Source organism: Chinchilla lanigera, unplaced genomic scaffold (genome assembly GCF_000276665.1).
Source record: "Chinchilla lanigera isolate Chin_1 unplaced genomic scaffold, ChiLan1.0 scaffold00041, whole genome shotgun sequence".
Classification (NCBI taxonomy): domain Eukaryota; kingdom Metazoa; phylum Chordata; class Mammalia; order Rodentia; family Chinchillidae; genus Chinchilla; species Chinchilla lanigera.
Window position 1 is genome coordinate 7,525,956 of NW_004955442.1, and position 20,430 is coordinate 7,546,385.

Here is a 20,430-nt window from a genome sequence, read left to right on the forward strand (position 1 = left end):
TAAATGAAGTGCTTTTCAGGGAAATGACAGGTATGACCTTCCAATAGTCTTTGACTTCACAAATTCAAGGATTTTCTCAATTGTCCTCTGTGTTCTATATTCCAGAAATCACACTAAGACAGACAATGAAAGGAGGGGAAGGGAAGAATAGGAAGGCCTTCACAAGAAGGTGAAGGGAAGGAGAATATATGCGGCTGGTTACCTAGGAAATAAGGGCAGGACTGCATACAATTGGCTGCTTCAGAACACAGTTTCAAGGAAGCAATAGCCCCTGACAATGACAGTGTAGGCTGAGAATTTGGGAGCTGCCCTTCCCTTATTCTCTTAGTTTCCTCTACTAAACAGCAGGAGATTGAATGCTGAATGGTTTTCTGGGAAGTTGTTCAGAGGATTTCTTCTCAACCACTTTGTCCCCTCCTTATTCTAGTTAAACTGCTTGCAAAGCTAGCAGCCCATGTCTCCACGCAGTGGCCAGGCCTGCCTACCTTTTCCCTCTCTTTCCACTACATCACACACTCACTCCCCTCACTTATTGGTAATAGAAATGAACAGTGAAGTGGGCCTTGCAGAACTCGCCGGGGGCCCAAGCATGGTCCACCCACCCAGGCCCAAGTCCCCTTTCTGTTCCTCACCAAGCACTCCACCTTGGTCAGGGCTCATGTGTCACAATGTCATATCCCATGAGCTAAATGCTACAGCATGGATGCTCTCATGAAGACAACCTGAGGGCTGGACATGAGGAAGCCCCTCTACAGGTAGAGAAATGTAGAGGGTGATTCTTTGCCTGGAGTCACACAGCTACTCAGGGGCAGTGTAGGGATTCAGACCCTAACTTCCTAACATTCAGTCCCTAACTCACCCACTCAGGACACTGTTAGGCGTTGCAAGATGAGCCAGAAATAAGGTCAGGGTCCACGTCATTCTAGTAGAGACTTAAAAAGAAAAGACAAAACTGGGGGTTCAAACTCTGAGGGATCCTTCAATCCCAGTTGACCTGGCAGGTTCAAAATCAATCCCACTGCCTGCATCTCATGCCCTTGCTGTAATTCTCAGAAGAGAACAGGCTCTGAAGGTCAGGCTGTGCAGTGAATGCCCATTCGTTCCATAGGCAAGAAATAAAAGTCAGGCCCCATTGTGAAAATGAGGAGCTTGAGTGACTCAATCTCTTGCCTCAGGTCTGCTTATTAAGTTACTGCTCTAAGTAAATCCAAAAAGAGACAGCTGTCCTTTCAGACTAAAGGGTGAGCTAAGAAATGAGCATGCACCCTGGGATGTTTGGCTTCGTGGGCAGAGGGAACACTTCTTTGGCTAGAGAGACTAAGACATTCCTCTTCTTCCTTTTAATATTCAATTTCTGCTAATTTAGGGCCCTGTGATTTCTTGGTTTGAAAATGAGTCACCCGTTATTTGGGGCCTGAGGTAAAGCGAATTCTCTGCCAACGGGGGATAGCAGTGGAGGGATGGGGGTGCACACTCATTTCACACAACTTCCTTGTCTGGCCTTAAATGTGGAGGAGGTGTGAGTTTTGGGTGCTGCATTTAAGAAAAACATATTAATGCCACATTCAAATATGGTCGTGGCAAGCTGTGCCTCATGACCACACACCCTTTTTATTCCTGTATTTACTACTAGAACAGCGGTGGCAGAGATGAGGGATTAGCACCAGCACTTTGTTACTAAGAGTACTTTCTTACTAAGAGTAACCTGTGTCTATCTGCAGTAACTCAGTTACCTCAGAGATCCACAGATGATACAAAGAGCTTGCTAGAGAAAAAACAATGTGGAAGAGAAAATAAGCCACATATCCATCTTGACCCAGGAAGAGAGAAAGAAGATAGCCAGAGTACCCAGAATACAGTGGAGATCTTTGGTAGTGGGGGACCCTGCTGTTTCTGCTAGCCCAGCACCCATGCCCCTTGCCTCTGATACCTGCCCCTCAGAATTCACTGAAGAAGCCACTGTAGGGCAAACCCAGGCTTGGCCTACCGGGCCACAGCAACCCTCTGCACCGCTGTCCTTTGGTTTGCTACGTGAGTGAGGGAATATGCCTGACGCCCTTTCAAGCCACAGCAATTAACAGCTGCAAGGCTTTGTTCAAAGCCAGACTTGAACGCAGCACAGAATATCTATCATCTGTACCTCTGTGTATGAGAATAACTGGGATCACATATACAATTCAGAAAGTTCCAGAATACAAATGCTATTGCCCGGTACAGCAGGTCTGTGAAAGCTGAGTTTATTTATGGTGAGCGAGTGGGAAGGCCCATCGTATTTTGAAATGATGACTGTGTTCAAGAAATTAGGGAGGCACCAAAATGTCTGAGGGTCACTGAAAGGCACGCTTGCCCAAGCTCTCAAGTCAGCACCAGCTGCCCAGGCAAAGCCTCTGGGGAAATTTCTGGGCCCTGTTTGGCATAATTTGGCCCAACAAACCTGCTTCTGGGGGCTGGTGAAAGGTCCTCCCCTTGGCCCTGCACATGGCAGCAGGGCTCAGCACCAGGGAGTACCACCCAATCCCGGTAGTCTGAGTGGCAACAGCAGCCTTGCTGAGCTCCAGGACTGGAGCACCAGGCTAATTGATTATGCTTTGGGGACCAAGCCTGTCCTGTCTATACCACTGTTAGTGACAGCTGAGGCCTGGCTAGAGTCCTTAAAAGGACTTGAATGGAAAGCAGCAGCATCTTTCCAAGACAAAATTGATAAGAACACAGTGTACAAAATGAGATGAAAATGTCCATTTCTCCTCAGCATGGCTATACAATGGCTAAACCTAGGGTTTAAACAGATGATTTCCTTCCAAGGAAACACAAAAAACAAAAATGACCTAAATAACCAAATGCACAACTTACCTTGTGTGTATCCCTAAACTTCCCCACCAAAGTGGTATTTGCTGGCAGAGGTTTCCCAAGCCCAAAAAGAATTCCTAAACCAAAATGCTTACTGTGCACTTTGAACAGAAATAAAAGCAAGCTAGAGACCTCAGCCTTAGAAACAGGCCCGAGTGGCACCATGGCAATATTTTGGTTACACTTACTGACATGCAATTGTGGCATTCAGGGACAACTGCAAAGAAAATCACGGGGCCAGTGGGATGTGGGAAAGTGAGCTCTGTATCACTGCTTCAGGCAGTGGCTCTGTATTAGAGCTCCAGATGCACTGGACTAGGAGCTGACATAGTCCCAGCTGATGGGACTGGGGAGAGCTGGCTTCAGAGAGGCCACTGCCGGGCAAGGGCCCAGGAGCTGGATGTAGTAGTATATCCCATGGCCTCTGCCCCTCAGGCCACGGCTGGGCAGGTGAGGAAAGGCTACATTCATCCCAGGGAGGTGTGGCTAGACCTTCCCTCCAGGAAAGCAGAGTCCCACTGCGACCAAGCGGAGTCCCCACCATCACGCCTCCTCACCACCCCAGTGTCTGGGGCTGCGGCCAGAGGCCCCATCTGTGGTGGCTGTGAGCCTCATCCATGACATAAACAACTGGCTGATTCAAGTGTGTCTAATCCCAGAGCAAATGCTCTCCAGGTCAGGAAGGTTTTGCATCTATAGGAAAGGGGGGCAAAGAAAGCAAGGTGAATCATTCCTGGCCCAGGTAAAGGAGGAAGGGCTCTGCTTACCAAGCATATTATGTACCACACACAAGTGTACCTCACTCCAAACAAATGGGACTTCTGAAAGCACCCCATGGAAGAATCTGGGGGATTATATTTGATTATGTGACTCCTAAAACCTATAATCTATTAAAAGCACATAAGTGCATTAACCATGAGCTCCTCTTTCTTTCCACAGTGCAATGGACCCAAATCATAATCCCAAGGTATTGGGAGTTAGAATGGCAGCGATAATGATGAAGACGATGGTAGTAATACTAGTGATAGTAGTAGGAGCTACAAATACTTTACAGCATTTACCACGGGCCAGGTACTGTTCTGAGCAGGCTAGATGCACTGTTTCACTTGATTCCCTTAATAACACTATCAAGTGGGTAATACTTGTGAAGCCTTGCTCCAGGTCACGCATCCAACAAGGGTGGGACCTGTCCTGGGTCTGCTATGACGGCCCACAGCTACCTCTGAATGGCTGGACTGTCCAGAATGAGGTACACTGGTGGGCATCAGGAGTGAACAGAAGTAGGATAGAGGACAGGACAACAGCCTTGCTGGCTGGTGAGGGTGTGGTTCCAGGGTACACTCACCTTCACTCTCCCCACTTGTCTTCATGCCTTTTGAACCACCCTCTGTACCTTTAGCCTTCTCGGCGTCTTCCTGGGCATCCTCGGCAGGCCCTTTCTCCTCATCTTCTTCTTCCCCAACGTTTTTGTAGTTGGGTCTCTTTTGCACTCGCCTCTTGCCCTTGTGCTTGTTCATCTCAAGGGACCGCTCAAGCGTCTCGGTGGGTTTAATGAAGCACCGAATGCTGGGCTTGGCCTACGAATTCCAAGAAAGGCAACAGATGAATTGTAATGCTAGAATCTCACTACATGCTAGCAAGCTACCCAACAGCGTCTGCCAAGGAAATTCATCTTCAAAATAACAAATGCTGGTTTAGAATTAAGACCATTACTAACATCATTATCATAAAATAACCAAAACAATAATACCAGCTACCATTTATTGCTGCTAAGTCAGAAATACTGTATTTTATTGTACTAGCTCTTTGCTCCCCAAACATTAGTTGTTTACATAGGAAAACTGCTTCTGGATGATGTTTTTATGTATTTTGTATGCGGTACCTGCTATGGGCTTTAACCATATTATCTCATTTAAACTCTATAGCAACCCCACAAGATAGTACTGCTGTTGTCCTCATTTCTTAGACAAGGAAGCCAAAGCTCAGAGACACTGAATGATCTGCATAGCCTGATGCTGCATAGCCAGGAGAAGGCAGAGCTTGGACTCAAACCCGCACATCTTATGTACAACCTGTACCTCAACTAAAGTATACTGATGTTATTACTAACTCTTAAGTTCATTTTAAAAGAAACTGCATATCACTACAGGAAAAGGAACAGCCAGGTGTTTTGCTATTACAAAAATAAATAACAGAAAAGGCAAGATGTTCTGGATATAGCCACATGCTTGGTGTTATGGTCTAGATCTAAAATATCCCCCAAAATTCTCATGTGTTCTGAGGTGGGGCTTTTGAAAGGTGGCTGGGTCATGGGGATGCACTACACTCATCAGTGGATTAATCCATTTGATGGGTTCATAGCTGAATGTGCTAGTAGAAGGTAGTTGGGAGATGGCCACTGAGGATATGACCTAGAAGGGTACATTTTTGTCCCTGGCTTCTCCTGCTCTCTCTGTTTCCCAGCTGTCATGGAGTGAAGAGCTGTCCTCTGTCAGGCCCTTCCACAATGCTATTTCTGCTTTGTAACCAGATTACCATGGACTAAACCCAATAGAACTGAAGCCAAAATAAACTTTCCTGCCTTAAATTACAAGTGTTATGCTGGGCGTGGTGGTGCATGCCTGTAATCCCAGCACTTGGGAGGCTGAGGCAGGGGGATTGTTGCAAGTTTGAGGTCAGCCTGGGCTACAAAGTGAGCTCAAGGCCAGCCTGAACTGCATAGCAAGACCCTGTTTCAAAAAAAAGATAAAACAACAAAAAACAAATGTTAAGTATTTTGTTCTAGTGATAGGAAAATGACAAACACACTGAGTCTCCTCAGAAGCTGAGCCTGGTTAATCATCAGAGATGGCCCAAAGATCAGCATGTTCCACACAAAAAAGTTTCTCCCTGGAAAAGGCAGAGGCCTCAATGAGAAATAAAAATGGTCCCTGTCACATGTGGTTCATATCCCATATTCCTGGATCTCAGTCTTTCTAATAATCAAGATAAAGAGGAGTTAGCAATCCATTTCAGGTTCAAGAAAACCAAGGCCCAGAAGAATTAAGAGACTTGCTGAATGTCACTCAGCTAGTGGAGCTACAGAGCAAGGATGTGAAATCCAAAGAGCAAGCTCTTCCTAAAATAACTGTTTCACCAAGCACTTAGACTAAATTCCACATTTAGCAGTCTTTAAAAAGTACACACATGCTGCCCGGTGTGGTGGCATGTGCATATAGTCCCAGCTCCTTGGGGGACTGAGGCATAAGAACTGTTTTGAGGTCAGAAACTTGAGATCAGCCTGGGCAATACAGTGAGACCTATCTCAAAAAAAGAAAGAAGTACATACATGCAAACAGACCATGTCTAGAAAGGAGCAGAGATGAAAGGAAATTGATTTGTTTGGGGGCAGGATTTTGATTGAAACGTTTGTCTCTTTCCAGACTCTGGATAATGTTCAGACATCATTTTGTCATTAAAAAAAAAAGTTTCAGAATAAACTTTTCCATTATCTTGATATGGATTATCTATCTCATGAATCTACCCTAAAAAGCCACCATCTGTATTCTGGGGGCCACTGTACCTTGCCAATAAGTGGTATGTGCTCAAGGAACCCATTAATTTCAATAATGCTCAGAAGAAAATGCAATTGAGACCTAAATTAGCATCCAAATCCAAACATTCATTTTTATTTACCCGTTTTAGATTATTCAACCACAACAGTGACAGACAAATTGAGCCATGATGCCACTGTGCAGGAAACACAGATAGTGTATTAGAGATGCCAACAACCCAGAGCTCGGGGATGAGAGCATTCCAGCATACACTGCTTGACAGACAGCATCCATCAGAATCCACTCAAGATGCTGTACAACTGAACACAGGGCCCCAAGACGAAGTGACTCACTTCCTCCCATCACTGCCTATCCCAGTGAATTAGCACATGCCACACAGTGGCTGAAGCTGTCAGACACAGAAAACCAAGACCAAACACAGCAAAACACTGCCTGTTAGAAGCAGTGAGCAGAAATCCACACATGCCAAGTGTGGTGGCACATGCCTGTAATCCCAGCACCCGGGAGGCTGATGCAGGATGACTGCCACGAGTTCAACACTAGCCTAGACTACACAGCGAGTTCAAGGCCAACCTGAACTACATAGTGAGACCCTTTCACAAAAAAGCAAGAAAAAAGAAAGAATTAAAGAAAGCCACATAGGTGGATGCAGAAATCTTTCCCTAGGCTCTTTACAGAATCAGATGTTTAGGACACCTGGCAGAGTGGAGGGAATTGAAACAAAAGGCTCAGGGCTTGGGCCATCAAAGAGCAGCTGTCTCATTGGGCTCCTTGTCTCAAAGATGGGGCATGTCCTTCTGGGTGTGTCAGACCAAATGCACTCATGGAATCTGGGCATGGTGACACATATCTATGGTCCCTGCATAAGGGAGGCTGAGGCTGGTGGAGGATCACTTGAGCCCAGGAGTTTCCAATTGGCCTAGGCAATATAGAGAGCTTGGGGATGAGAGCATTCCAGGGTACGCTGCTTGACAGACAGCGTACCCACTCCATGGAAGGAAGGAAGGAGGGAAGGAAGGAGGGAAGGAAGGAAGGAAGGAAGGAAGGAAAGAGAGAAGGAAGGAAAGAGGCAGGAGAGAGGGAGGGAGGGGGGAGGGAAGAAGGGAAGGAAGGAAGGAAGGAAATATATTCCTTCAGAGCTGGAGTACAGTTCAGTGGTATAGCACTTTCCTAGCATGAACAAGGTCCTGGGCTTGATCCCCAGCACAAGAAAAGGAAACAGGAGAGGAGCAGGAGGAGAGAAGCGGGGAGGGGAGGGGAAAGGAGGAGAAGGAACAAAGAAGAAGAAGGGAATGAGGGAAGGTGGGGGAGAGAGATCAAGACAGAGCTCCTTCAGAGCATGAGGAAAGAGTATCCAACACAGGACACTTATCTTCTGGTACTGCCTGCAACCAAAAAGAAAAACACAAAGAAAAAAAATCAACTATAGGAATGAATTTAAGTCAGGTGTGGTGGTGCACGCCTATAATCCTGTTAGAAGCTAGCCTGGGCTACATAGTGAGTCCAAGGCCAGCCTGGTCTATATAGCAAAACCTTGTGTCAAACAAACAAACCAAGCCAGGCGTAGTGGTGCATGTCTGCAATTCAAGCGTTGGGGAGGCTGAGGCAGGAGGATCACCATGAGTTTGAGGCCAACGTGGACTACACAGTGAGTTTAGGGCCAGCCTGAACTATATAGCAAGACCCTACCTGAAAACAAACACACAAACAAACAAACAAATAAAAACCAAAAACTTTCCAAAGGGATCTGATTTTCTTGATCACCAGGTGTCGGGGTAGAAGAGGGGAAGGAAAGAAGGCACATGGCATGGTGTACAAGGGACAGCACACTTTCTTTTTTTTTCCATTTGATTTCTAATCATGTACACATATTAACTTAAAAAAAAACTCAACAAGGGTAAACTGGACATAGGGCTTATGGTAAATTTTGTTTCCTTTCTGTTCTTTTATATTTCAAAAATGGATTTTCCCTTAATACCAACATCATCAAAATACCAATTACCAAAGAGAAGCTGGTAGAACTCAGCTGGGAAATATGGGTAGAGATTTACCAAGACTCCTGCTACTCCTGCCAAAGTCCTGGTTGCTGGCCTCCCCGGAATCTTCCATTATGCTGGGCCATGCAGGACGTTCCAGATGGAGAGTCCTCACTCACCTCCTCCCCACCGTGCCCACAGCACTCAGCCATGGGCCCAAGGAGAGTAGCAGCTCACCAGGTGCTGCTGAAATGCAAGCCTGCAGTGGTTAAGTGCCTGTGCCATTCTGTATCGAAAGGGAAATCAAGAATAATGGATAAAGGAAAAGAAATGGAAGGGGAGACAAAAAGAACCAAACACCCCCAGGAGTTGAATCCATGAAAGAGCAAGCCCAATGAAACTAACCAAAAGAAGTGCAGAAGCCCACAAGCCCACTCTACAGCCAAAACTCAGAAGACCTTTGGGCTTTTCTTCTTGACCAGAAAGGACACAATGCATGCCCCTCAGGAGAGGATTCCACAAACAAGGTCTCCATCTCTCTCTCATACACCAGAGGTTTGGGTTTCACCAAGGGCCCATCTCCCTGGGCCCAAGTGAGGCTGCAGGAGGACATGGAGGGATGCAGCCTCCTTGCTGACTGTATTGGCTCAGTCAGGCACCCGCCTAGGAAACAATGTGGCCTGGAGCTCTGTGGCTGGAGCTGGGGCTAGCTCCTGGGATCAGGGCCCGCTCAAAGTTGCAACAGGATTTTAAGGGTGGTTCAAAGGTCTAACTCCTCTCTGAAGCATGTGTACCGCCCGGCTGGCTAATGCTGCCTCCCCAGCCTGGCACTCCTCCAACCTAAGGCTTTGGTCTTTGCTTTGGGGAAGGAGAATCTTCAGGGGTCAGCAAGGACCCAGGCCTCTCAGAGAATGGGGGGATCAGAGAGCAGACCCTGCAAGGGTTGATGACAGGGGTCAGGAGAGAGGATAACAACAAGCAAGATGCGACTGCCTGGGTGGAGGAGATGAAGTAGCACCACTGAGGAGACAAGGTCACACACAATGTCCCCACCAGGTCTGGGTGTGTCAGCTTAGAAAGACCTGGGCACAGGCTGCATGTGAAAAGCAAGCTACAATCAATCCAGTGGTCAATTAACCATTCGGCTTATGGGTCAAAACATGGACACAGAGAAACATCAAACGTTCCAAGGGTGATAGATTTGTGCATGAAAATACAGAGAAGGGTCAGGAAGAATACACAAACTGAAAACAAAGGTTCCCTCTAAGGAAGGCATTGAGGTTTGGGGAACTTTCACTTTCTACACTGTGTATATCAGCATTAGGCAGATGTTCTGCCCCAAAAAGTACTACCAGTAACACTTAAACGTAAACACACCTTTAAAGAATATATTTAATCCCCTTGAAGTGTATACTTACAAAGGTTAAGATGGCAACTTTGATATCATGCTTATTTTAATGCAATTTTATAAAAACCAAAACTTTAAAAAGTCACCTACAGAAGTGGGAATGGTGGTTAGCTGGGGCTACAGACTGAGGAGAAGTTATATAGGATGCTAGAAAAGTTGTCCACCTTCACCTAAATTACACACAAGTATAATTACATGTATACAATCATCCAGCAGTGTACCCAAGGTTACTACACTTTTATGTAGTTTACTGCGTATGGTAGCCTTCAACTTTAAAATAGGGGCGAGGGGTACCTAGAGCAGTAGTCTCATCTTTTTGGCACCAGGAACCAGTTTTGGGGAAGATAATTTTTCCACAAATGGGGTGGGAGGAGGAGTGGGGTGTTTGGGGATAATTCAAGTTACATTTATTGTGTACTTTATTTACATGATTACATTGTAATATACACGAATATGAAATACAATTCACCGTAACACAGAATCAGTAAGAGCCATGAGCTTGTTTTCTTGCAACTAGAGGGTTTTCGCTGAAGTCAGGTTGTCATAAGGCCCTAAGTACAAGCTGGCAGAAGCTAAATAACAGGGGAGTGGGAGTCTCTGGAGGCAACTGGAGGGCTGACTGACTCCTTCCCTGAGCAGCAGGTGCCAGGGTAAGCACAGTAAGCCATGGCCACACCTCAGGGGGTCCCACAGTGGCCGCAGGATGGGTGACCACTGGTCTACACAGCCACGCAGCCACACAGACACTAAAAGAGACAAGGTGCACACAGCAGTGACAGGGCTTGGGGCAGGAGTGGGATTGGGCTGGAGCTGAGACCAGGGGTCGGGGAAGCATTGGAGAGCTTCATGGAGGAGGAGGAACTGAGCTGAGTTTTAAGTGTCAACAGGAGTTCACTAGAACAGTGAGGAAGAAGAAGTGCAGAGGAAGAGGTCAGCTCAGAGTCCTTGGAAGGGCCTGCCTATTAGATGAGCCCAGAAGCTGTTCATGTTTTAGGCCTGCTAAGGCCTGGGTCACCCGGAACGTGTGTGCGTGGTGACAGCATGGTGAACTTGGATACACTGTGCCAGGCCAGTTTCCTGAGAAGCAGCAACACACAGCCATCTGGATTTCCTAGGAAGTCTGGTGGTGGCATGGAGCCAGCTATGTTGCCTTTCCAGGCAGCTGCTGAAATGTATCACTCACAGAGGTATCCAGAAAACAGTCGGGACGATCTGGCTGCAGCAGCAGGTCCTCTGAGTGGGCTTCTTGGCACCTGCTCAGTGGTGCAGCTGGGCAGAGGGAAAGCAATGGCTCAAAGTGACCAGAGAGCGGTTGTGAAAGAAGCAGGCAGGCTTCCCCGGGAAGAGTCTTGGTTGAGAACAAAAGGCAGGGGAAACACACTGGTGCCATAAAGGGCAGATAGGGGAAGGGGAGTGACAAGGCCCTGGGATTCTGTCTGGATATGTAGGAGCTATAGCAGCAACCAGCTAGAAAGCTTATCCAGGATCTCCCAGCCCAAGCCCATCTGCCTTCCAAGGAAGCAACTGGAATACTTTTACTTAAACAGCTTTGCGAAAGGATTAGAGAAATAGGCAAAGAAAGTAGGCAGGTCACATGACCTAACCAACATGCAAATGTCAGGGCAGACCTGGGCCCAATTCTCAGACCCACTTACGAGCCAAGGGACCCTGACCAGATGAGCCTCAGTTTCCTGTAAAACAGAGACAACAGTGGCTCCATCACAGGTCCCCAGAGGCTAAAAAGGGATCTTGCTTACCAAAATCTGTGGTTTAGACAGAAATACAAACACTCCATGTTTTCACTCATCTGTGGAAACAAAAAATATCAATCTCCTAGAAAAAAATGGAACAGTGGTCACTAGAGACTAGTTGGTGATGGGAATAGGATGACAAAGAGAAGTCAGAGTATGGGTCCCAAGATATGGGCAGACAGGAGGAATCAGTTCTGATGTTCTATAGCACAGTATAGTAACTACAGTCTATAATAATTTATAATTTATTTCAAATAAAAACTACATGAATCTAAAGATGCCAACACATAAAAACAGGTGATGGTGGTGCACGCCTGTAATCCCAGCATTCAGGAGGCTGAGGAAGGAGGATCACTATGAGTTCAAGGCCAGCCTGGCCTAAATATGAGTTCAAGATCAGCCTGAACTGCAGAGAGAGACCCTGTCTCACAAAACAAAAGGGGCTAGGGATTTAGCTCAGCGGCACAGCGCCTGCCTGGCAAGCGCAACGTCATGAGTTCGATTCCCAGTACCAGAAAAAAAAAAAACAAAAAAACAAAAGAAAACCAACCAAACAAAAAATGGGTGATGGTTAATCTTGATTATTACCCTGCTTGGATTGAGAAGCATCTAGGAAAGTAGTAAAGCACATTTCTGTGAGTCTGTGGGGTTTCCAGAGATAATCAGATCCTGAGCCCTCTAACTTTATCAGTTAAATTAATCTATTCAAGAGTTCTTAATGTGATGGAGACTTAAGAGGTAGAGGCTGGTGAAGGTAGTGGGTCATGCGGGTATTATCTTGGGGACTGTACAGGATACCTCAGTTCATGAAGTTAATTCTTTCCATGATTCTGCTTGCAAACCAAATTGGACAAGAACTGATTCAAATTCAGTGTTTAGGTTCAATGTTGGTTATGGGGAAATCTGACTTGGTTCTCATCCAATTTGGTCTGCGACCAGACTCACGTAAAGAATTAAGTTCATGAACCAAGGTTACCACTATGTCTGGTGCCCTGGCCCCTTTCTCTCTGGCTCTTTCTCTTATTTAGCCTCCTGGCTGCCATGAAGTGACAGTTTTCCTCTATGCTTTCTGCCACGATGTTTCTGACCTGGAACTAGTCAACCATAGACTAAAACCTCTGAAACTGTAAGCAAAAATAAACTTTTCCTCTTGTAGATTGTATAAGTAGGGTATTTAGTTATAGGGACCAAAAGCTGACCCATACAAGATAAAAGACAAATATAGGATAAATGTTTGGGAAGACAGAAGTGCTAATGCCTGACTTAGTTATCCATTGTACACATGTATTAAAAAACCATACTATACCCTGAATATTTTTTAAATGCACAGCTTAAGGCTTGGCACAAAGGGACACTCAATAAGTATGTACTGACTTCCAATCCCCTGGCAAACAGATCACCAGGATGGAAGAGATGGTAGGGAAGGGGCTAACTTTTAAAACATAATCACATTCTCTGTTTTAAACTTGACTGTCCAGCTCCTAGCAAGTTCCTATTCATGGCCCTTTTAGTTTGTGGGTGGGCTATCGTTGGTCTTTGCTGAGATGCTCCTGGTCCACTGGCCCAATCCCCAATCTCCAGTCTTTGGGGCTGGCACTGATAGAGCATAGAGACCAAAAGACTTCCTGGATTCAAATCTTGGCTCTCCTATCACCAGGAGGGGATGACTGTGGACAAGTTCTTCGGCCTCAGTAACTCCCTTCCCTGTTCGGTTGTTTAAGAGGCTGAAGACACACAAGGTATGTAAGGTAGTCAGAGAATTGCCCATCACTTTTAACTGCTAAGTACTTTCAATACTCTGCAAAGTGTTAACAAGCGAGAGTTAACCTCTCAGGACCCTAAAAGGTCACAGTGGCCCATGTTTACAGTATCTGTAACCAGTGGCACTGTAGCACATGGCTTTGCAACTGCCTGCGAAGGGAGGTGGGCCGACAACTGTAGCAGGGGTGAGCCTATTCTCATTGCAAAAGGAGGTGATCAGCAAGCAAACACCAGATGTAATAAATGCCAGGCTGATGGCTGGATGCATGTGTCACGTGCCAAACAATAAGTAACACAGGAATACTCAACTGAAGTCCAACACACAGCCACAATGTGCAACTGTAGCCAAATTTAATAAGAAAAATCAAACCTATCGAGTGAGGAACAAGAAGAGATAAGGGGCTATAGTTATTAAAAGGAGTGCAAAGTTCTCCACCAATTGGCCATTATCAGGGAGGACTGCATCCATAGGGATATAAACCAAGGAAATTCCGTTGATCTGGGATTGGAATATTCTGCCAGCTTACAGAACTCTATGGTCTACACTCAGCCCTCAAACTCCAAGACCAGACCAAGTGATGGCAATTCCATGCTAAGATTTCTTCTCAAGAAGCAACCTCTGATGTGTCCTTGGGTCTATACGGAGCCAATCTTGTTTCCCTCACCTTCCCCACCCTAGGTCATCTCCATCCCCCCAGGCCTTGTATCACACCTGGCACTATCTCTGGCATTCAACAAGAGCCAGTAAATGCCTGCAGGATGTATTAATTTCCAGATCCTCATGAGCACTAAACATCCCCTTCAATCACACAAGAGAAAATGCCACATACTACCTCATTTAAAAAATGACATACCAACCACTTATTTGGTATTTCTTCAGGAAGATACATACACACACACTCCTGAAAATTGAATTCCAAGGGTCCTGTGTGTTAGGCAAGTTGCCACTGAGTTAAAAACTCAGCCCTTTTTATTTTTTATCCTGAGACAGTCTCACTAAGTTGCTCAGACTGGGCTCAAACTTGCAACCCTCCTGCCTCAGCCTCTCAAATAGCTAGGATTACAGGTATGCAACACCACACCGAGAATATTTTGCTATATTTTGTTCTTTAAGAAAAGATAATGAGGCCCCGATGCAAGTAAGCTGGGCAGAAATCAATGAAATTGAGACCAAATGAAACAAAACAAAACAAAACAAAGAGAGGAAAAAAAAAAAAACAAAATTGAAGAGTTTGTTCTTCAAAAGAACAAACAAAATAGATAAACTCTTAGGCAATTTAATCAAAAAAAGGAGGAAAAAAAACCCGCATCAACACAAAGAAACGAAAAAGATGAAATTACAATAGACACTGCCAAGATCAAGAAGATTATTAATATCTCTTTCACAAACCAAACACCAATAAATTGAAGAATTCAGGAGAAGTGGATAGATTCTCAGATACATATGAATTACCAAAACTGAACCAAGAAAATTAAGAAACCCTGAGTAATTCAATAACAGGCAATGAAATTGAACCAGTAATTTAAAAACCTACCAGTTAAGAAAAGCCCAGGTCCAGATGGATTCACTACTGAATTCTACAAAAATTTTAGGGAAGATCTAACACCAATACTCTTCAAGCTCTTTAATGAAATTAAAAGGGAAGAAGTACTCCCAAAGTAATTCCTGGAAGTTAGCATTACCCTGATCCCAAAACCAGACAAGGATCTAACAACAACAACAAAAAGAACTATAAATCAATCTCTTTAATGAATATAGATGCAAAAATCCTCTATAAGATACTGGCAAACAGAATGCAACAAATCATCAAAAAGATCATACACTACAAACAAATAGGCTTCATCCTAGTGATGCAAGAATGGTTTAACATATGCAAATCAATAAATATAATACATCATATAAACAGAAGCAAAGACAAAAATCTCATGATCATCTCAACAGATTCAGAAAAGCCTTTGACAAAATCTAATCTCCTTTCATGATTAAAAAAAAAAAGGCTCAAAAAGTAGATACAGAAAGCCTTTATCTGAATTGAATAAAAATCATTTACGAGAAACCTATTGCCAACATAATATTAAATGAGAAAAAACTAAAAGCTTCCCCTCTGAAATTAGAATAAAACAAGAATGTTCACTATCACACTACTGTACTAGAAATAGTAACAAGAGCAATTAGACAAGAAAAAGAAATAAAAGGGATATGTATAGGAAAAGAAGTCAAATTATCATTATTTGCAGATGACAATGATTCACTAGACCCCCAAAAAAGAAGACCCCAAAAGTCCATCCAAAGACTCCTAGAATTAATAACCAAATTTAGTAATGTAGTAGATACAAAATCAACACACAAAAATCATTAGCTGGGTGTGGTGGTGCACGCCTGTAATCCCAGCACTTAGGAGGCTGAGGCAGGAGAATCGTTGCAAGTTTGAGACCAGCCTGGGCTACAAAGTGAGCTCAAGGCCAGCCTGAACTGCATAGAGAGACCCTGTCTCAAAAAGACAAGAAAAAAAATAAAAATAAAAAAATCAATAGAGTTCCCATACAACAATAATGAACCCACTGAAGAAGAAATTAGGAAAAACTATCATTCATAATAACACCAAGAAAAATTAAATACATAGGAACTAATGTAACTAAGGAAGTGAGAGATCTCTACAAAGAAAATTACAGTACTCTGAAAAAGCAGGTCAAAGAGGACATCAGAAAATGGAAAGATACCACTTCCCTGTTTCTGGATAGGCAGAACCAATATAGTCAAAATGGTAAACTTCCAAAACTGTACACAGATTTAATGCAATCCCAATCAAAATACCAACATTCTTCCCAGAACTGAATAAAACGACTCTAAAATTCATATGGAACCTGAAGAGACCCAGAATAACAAAAGCAATGCTGAGTAACAAGAGCAAAGTGGGAGGTATCACAATGCCAGGCTTGAAGTTATATTACAAAGCTACAATGATTTTAAAAAAACCCAACAGGGTACAGGCACAAAAATGGACATGAAGACCAATGAACTGAATAGAGGATGCAGAAACAACCCCAAGAACATTCAATTATTTGATCTTTGATAAAGGAGTCAAAACATAATAGAGGAAAGACAGCCTCTTTAATAAATGGTGTTGGGAAAACTGGCTATTGACATGTAGAAGATTGGATCTAGACCCATATCTCTCACCATGTACTAAACTAAAATCAAAATGAATCAAGAACTAAATGCTAAAACAGAAACACAACCTCATGAAAGATACAATAGGTAAAATTCTTGAAAACATAGGAATAGGCAAGGACTTTCTGAACAGAATCCTGGTTACACAGGAAATAGTACCAAGAATCGACAAATGAGATCATAAATACCAAATTTAAAAGTTTCTGCACAGCAAAAGAAACAACAGAAAGAAGGCAACCTACAGAATGAGAAAAAAACTTTGCCTACTATTCCTCAGAGGACTAATATTTGGAACATATAAAGAACTCAAAACAAACAAACAAACAAAACAGATCCCTCAAAGCAAAAGACCAATCAAAAAGTGAGCAAGTGAAATGAATAGATACTTCAAGTTAGAAGAAACACAAATGGGCAATAAATACATGAAGAAATGTTCAACATTGCTGGCCATCAGAAAAATGCAAATTAAAACAACACTGACATTCTGTCTTACGCCAGAAAGAAAGGCCATCATCAAGAAAACAAATAACAAATGCTGGCGAGGCTGAAGGGAAAAAGGAACCCTTCTACATTGTTAGTAGAAGTGTAAACTAGTACAACCACTATGGAAATCAGTATGGAGATTCCTCAAAAAACTAACAGTAGAAATTCCATTTGACTCATCTATTCCCTTTCTAGGTATCTTCCTAAGAGTTAAAGACGTTATATTACAGAGATACACGCATACTCATGTTTGTAGCAGCACAATTCGTAATAGCTAAATCTTGGAATCAGCCTGTATGTCCATCACCAGATGAATGGATAAAAAAAAGGTGGTATTTACCTGCAATGGAGTACTAATCTGTCCTAAACAAAGATAAACTTGAGTCATCTGTAAGAAAATACATGTGGATACACAAGCTTAAGTATCACATGGTTTCTCTTTGTATGAGAGAAATCCACATTATAAGAGCAAAATAAAAGATAGATAATAGGAGAGATCTTTCTCAAATGGCAAGAGGGTCAAGAGATGGAGAGAAGGAGAGGAACAGGAGGAAAAGGGGGTGAAAAAAGGAATGAAGATGTGTTACATACACGTACCAACTCTACACAATGAATGTAAACATTATGTACTACAAACATGCACTAATAAAAATAAATTTTAAAAAAAGGAAATGAATTCAGAGATACTGGTGACTCAGTTAACGGAAACAACCTTGAAGGCTAACTCTAGTATCTCATGCTAAAATGGACGTGACTATCATTGCAGATGAGGACAAAAGAACATGGAGGATGGAACAAGATGCTAAATGAGACAAACAAGTACATTCACTTTCTGTACAACCCAGCACTGTCTTGCACATGGTGTCTACTCTGCTTCCACTCAAGTCTTTGACTAAAATCTCCCAATTCTGAGCAGGGTGGTCTTAACCTATATGGACATGCTCATATACTGTCTGTGCCACTAGCACACTGTCAGGACAGGGATGTGAACCTTGGTCGTCTGGATTTCCTGTGGCCCAGGTGCCAGCCTGCAATGTGTGGGTGCAGAGAAAACAATCATGGCCAGGAGCCAAGGGTAAGGTAGCCAGCCTGGCTGTGCTCACAGATGGGCACTACTCTATCAGGGAATGGCCCAGTCATAGCTAAAGTTCCACCCAGAACAAAATCATTTGACTGAATATAGCCCTTTGATGTCTTCTCCTTCTTCTTCTCTTTGCCCGTTAGGCTGTAGAATCTGCCCCTGTGCTTATTTAGAAGCTATTCTGAGGGCCTCAGGGTATGAGGTTCCATGTAGCCCAGCAATCAAATTCAGGCCACCTGGGGCCCACCACCCAACTGCCCTCAGACCTCAAGGCAAACCCATTCAAGGGAAAGCCCACTTGAATCAACTCCTGGATGAGAGCTGCACTGCCCTTGCACATGAAGCAGTGACTTGCCACTGCTACTGCCACTCCAATGCTGTTTGATCTGCTGGAATGTTCTGAAAGGATAGGTGAGAGACAGGGAGAGGCACCTGTTGCTAAGACCACAATGTTTTCCCTTATTGTAGAACATACTATACTCTGGATTTTCTTTGATCCTAGCAAGTCCTCTTAAGTGAGAACAAGAGGTGCCATACTCAGTATTTCTGCAGGTGATACAGGTGCCCTAAAGCTCTAATTCCACTGGGACAGGGGACAGACCACTATGGCCATACAGAAAAAGAAAACACACACAGAGATCAAAGCCTTTCCATGGGAATGCCTGCAACTGGGCCACTTACAATCCTGATCTACAGAGGTCCATTTGTCCTTCAGTATACACAACCTTCTCCCAGTAGCCTATTAGCACTTTCAAGAAGAACATGTGTGCCTCAGAATGAGCACCAATCAGCTGGTAACTCAAGAGTATGGTCAGGGTCACTAAGACTAGGGGACACTCTACTCCCAGTTGGAAAGGGCCCTATCCTACATAGTCACTCAGTACCTGGGAGATTCAGCTACTTTCAGACACAAGCTCAGGATGGAGGCCTGTATCCCCAACCAAGGGGACCCAAAGCAATTACAAAGGCTCCAAATCAGCAAGCACACAACTCAGAGAAGCAAGGCTGCTACCTTAGTCACTGGCTCCACACACCATATTCTGTTGGAGTAGCCTGCTAAGCAGATGGTCCAGCTACTAAAAATGACAGGTGTCATGCAGAGAACTGGTGCTAACTCTGTAGGTGTGCACTCACTCTTGGATCTCCAGAGAATCACCCAGGACTATTCCAACTGACACATAGAGAGTTGGTCAACATTTGTATTTTGGGATAGGTGAATCTATTCTGTCCTACAATCATTAGACCCCCTCCTGAATTTACAGCCAACTAACAGGGAGACTCACAGAGGCAGTGAAGAACTTGCACTGTCCAGAGGTTAAAGCTGTGGCTAAATCTGAGGCACAGAATGCACACACAGAGAGGGCTTAGCTCACTGTCACTCAACACATGACACTAACTGCCCTCATTACTGTCATCACTGTTAATATGTCTCCCTCCAGACTTCTGTATCCGTTCATGAGGTGTTGCCCAAGGGTATACAGTGCCTGCTTCCATGTTCCTCAAAGCAGATACCACTTTGCCAGGGGAAGTTCCAAATCAGGGTATGAGGTCTCTGTTCAGCCTCAGAAACTGAGATCACTGCAATGATGACACCTAATATTTCTACACTCACATAGAGCAGGCTTTGGAATAAGCACGATATACAGTATTTGATCCACACCATAAACTCATGTTTGTTATTTTCATTGTGCAGGTGAGGAAACTGAGGCCCAGCAAGGTAGAATAACTCAATTTGGGATACCTAATAAAATGAGCACCCCAGATTTGAGGTTCCCCAGCAATTTGGGTCCAGAGAGCTCAGCTGACTCTTAAGGAAGCATGTAGAACAGCACCAGAAGCAACCTAGTCTGACAGTTCTCCCCAAGGCCGGCTCTGGAGAAGGTGGAGTGTTAGTGACAGGCTCAGAGGTGATTTCTGCTCTGAGAGCTGTTTAGAACAAGGTCACGAGAACTCTTGTCCCTGCTGCCATTGCACCCACTGCAACATTCCTTTCTGCACTGAGCTTCTCCCTAGTATCTCTGGCAAGCCTTGCAACAGCAGGCAATCCAGGCATCTTCAGGTCACAGTCTCCTCTTCCCATGGGGGTGAGTGCAGACAGGGGTGCATCTCTGCTATGCAACCACACATCCCCAGTCTCTCAGCACAAGTACACAGCAGACATGTGCTAAAGAAAAGGACAAAGCTTTGGTTGACCAGTATTGCATGTCTATATCTGTTTTCATGAGAAGCCACTTTGAAGATATCAATATGTAATACAACTACCATTGTTAATTCCCTACCACTTTGTTTGTAACTCTGCATTGTCTGTATTGTGCTTGTGATATGTTGTAAAATGTTGTATGTCTGCTAATGTTTCCCTCCTTTTATCCTTAAAATAAAAAAAAAAAAAGAAAAGGA

At 44.1% G+C, this 20,430-nt stretch overlaps 1 protein-coding gene across 8 annotated transcripts in view; it reads right to left on the minus strand.

The window, feature by feature from the left end:
• Positions 1 to 20,430, minus strand: part of Clec16a (C-type lectin domain family 16, member A) — a 214,437-nt gene that overhangs the window by 156,340 nt on the left and 37,667 nt on the right. For 6 of the 8 annotated variants that reach the window (XM_013517853.1, XM_005391170.2, XM_013517851.1 and 3 more), the window contains one exon: positions 4,193 to 4,424. In XM_013517853.1, coding sequence (XP_013373307.1) covers positions 4,193 to 4,424 — 232 coding nt within the window. The remainder of the gene's footprint in view (positions 1 to 4,192; positions 4,425 to 20,430) is intronic. The other 2 variants (XM_005391173.2, XM_013517852.1) reach the window with 1 other exon arrangement.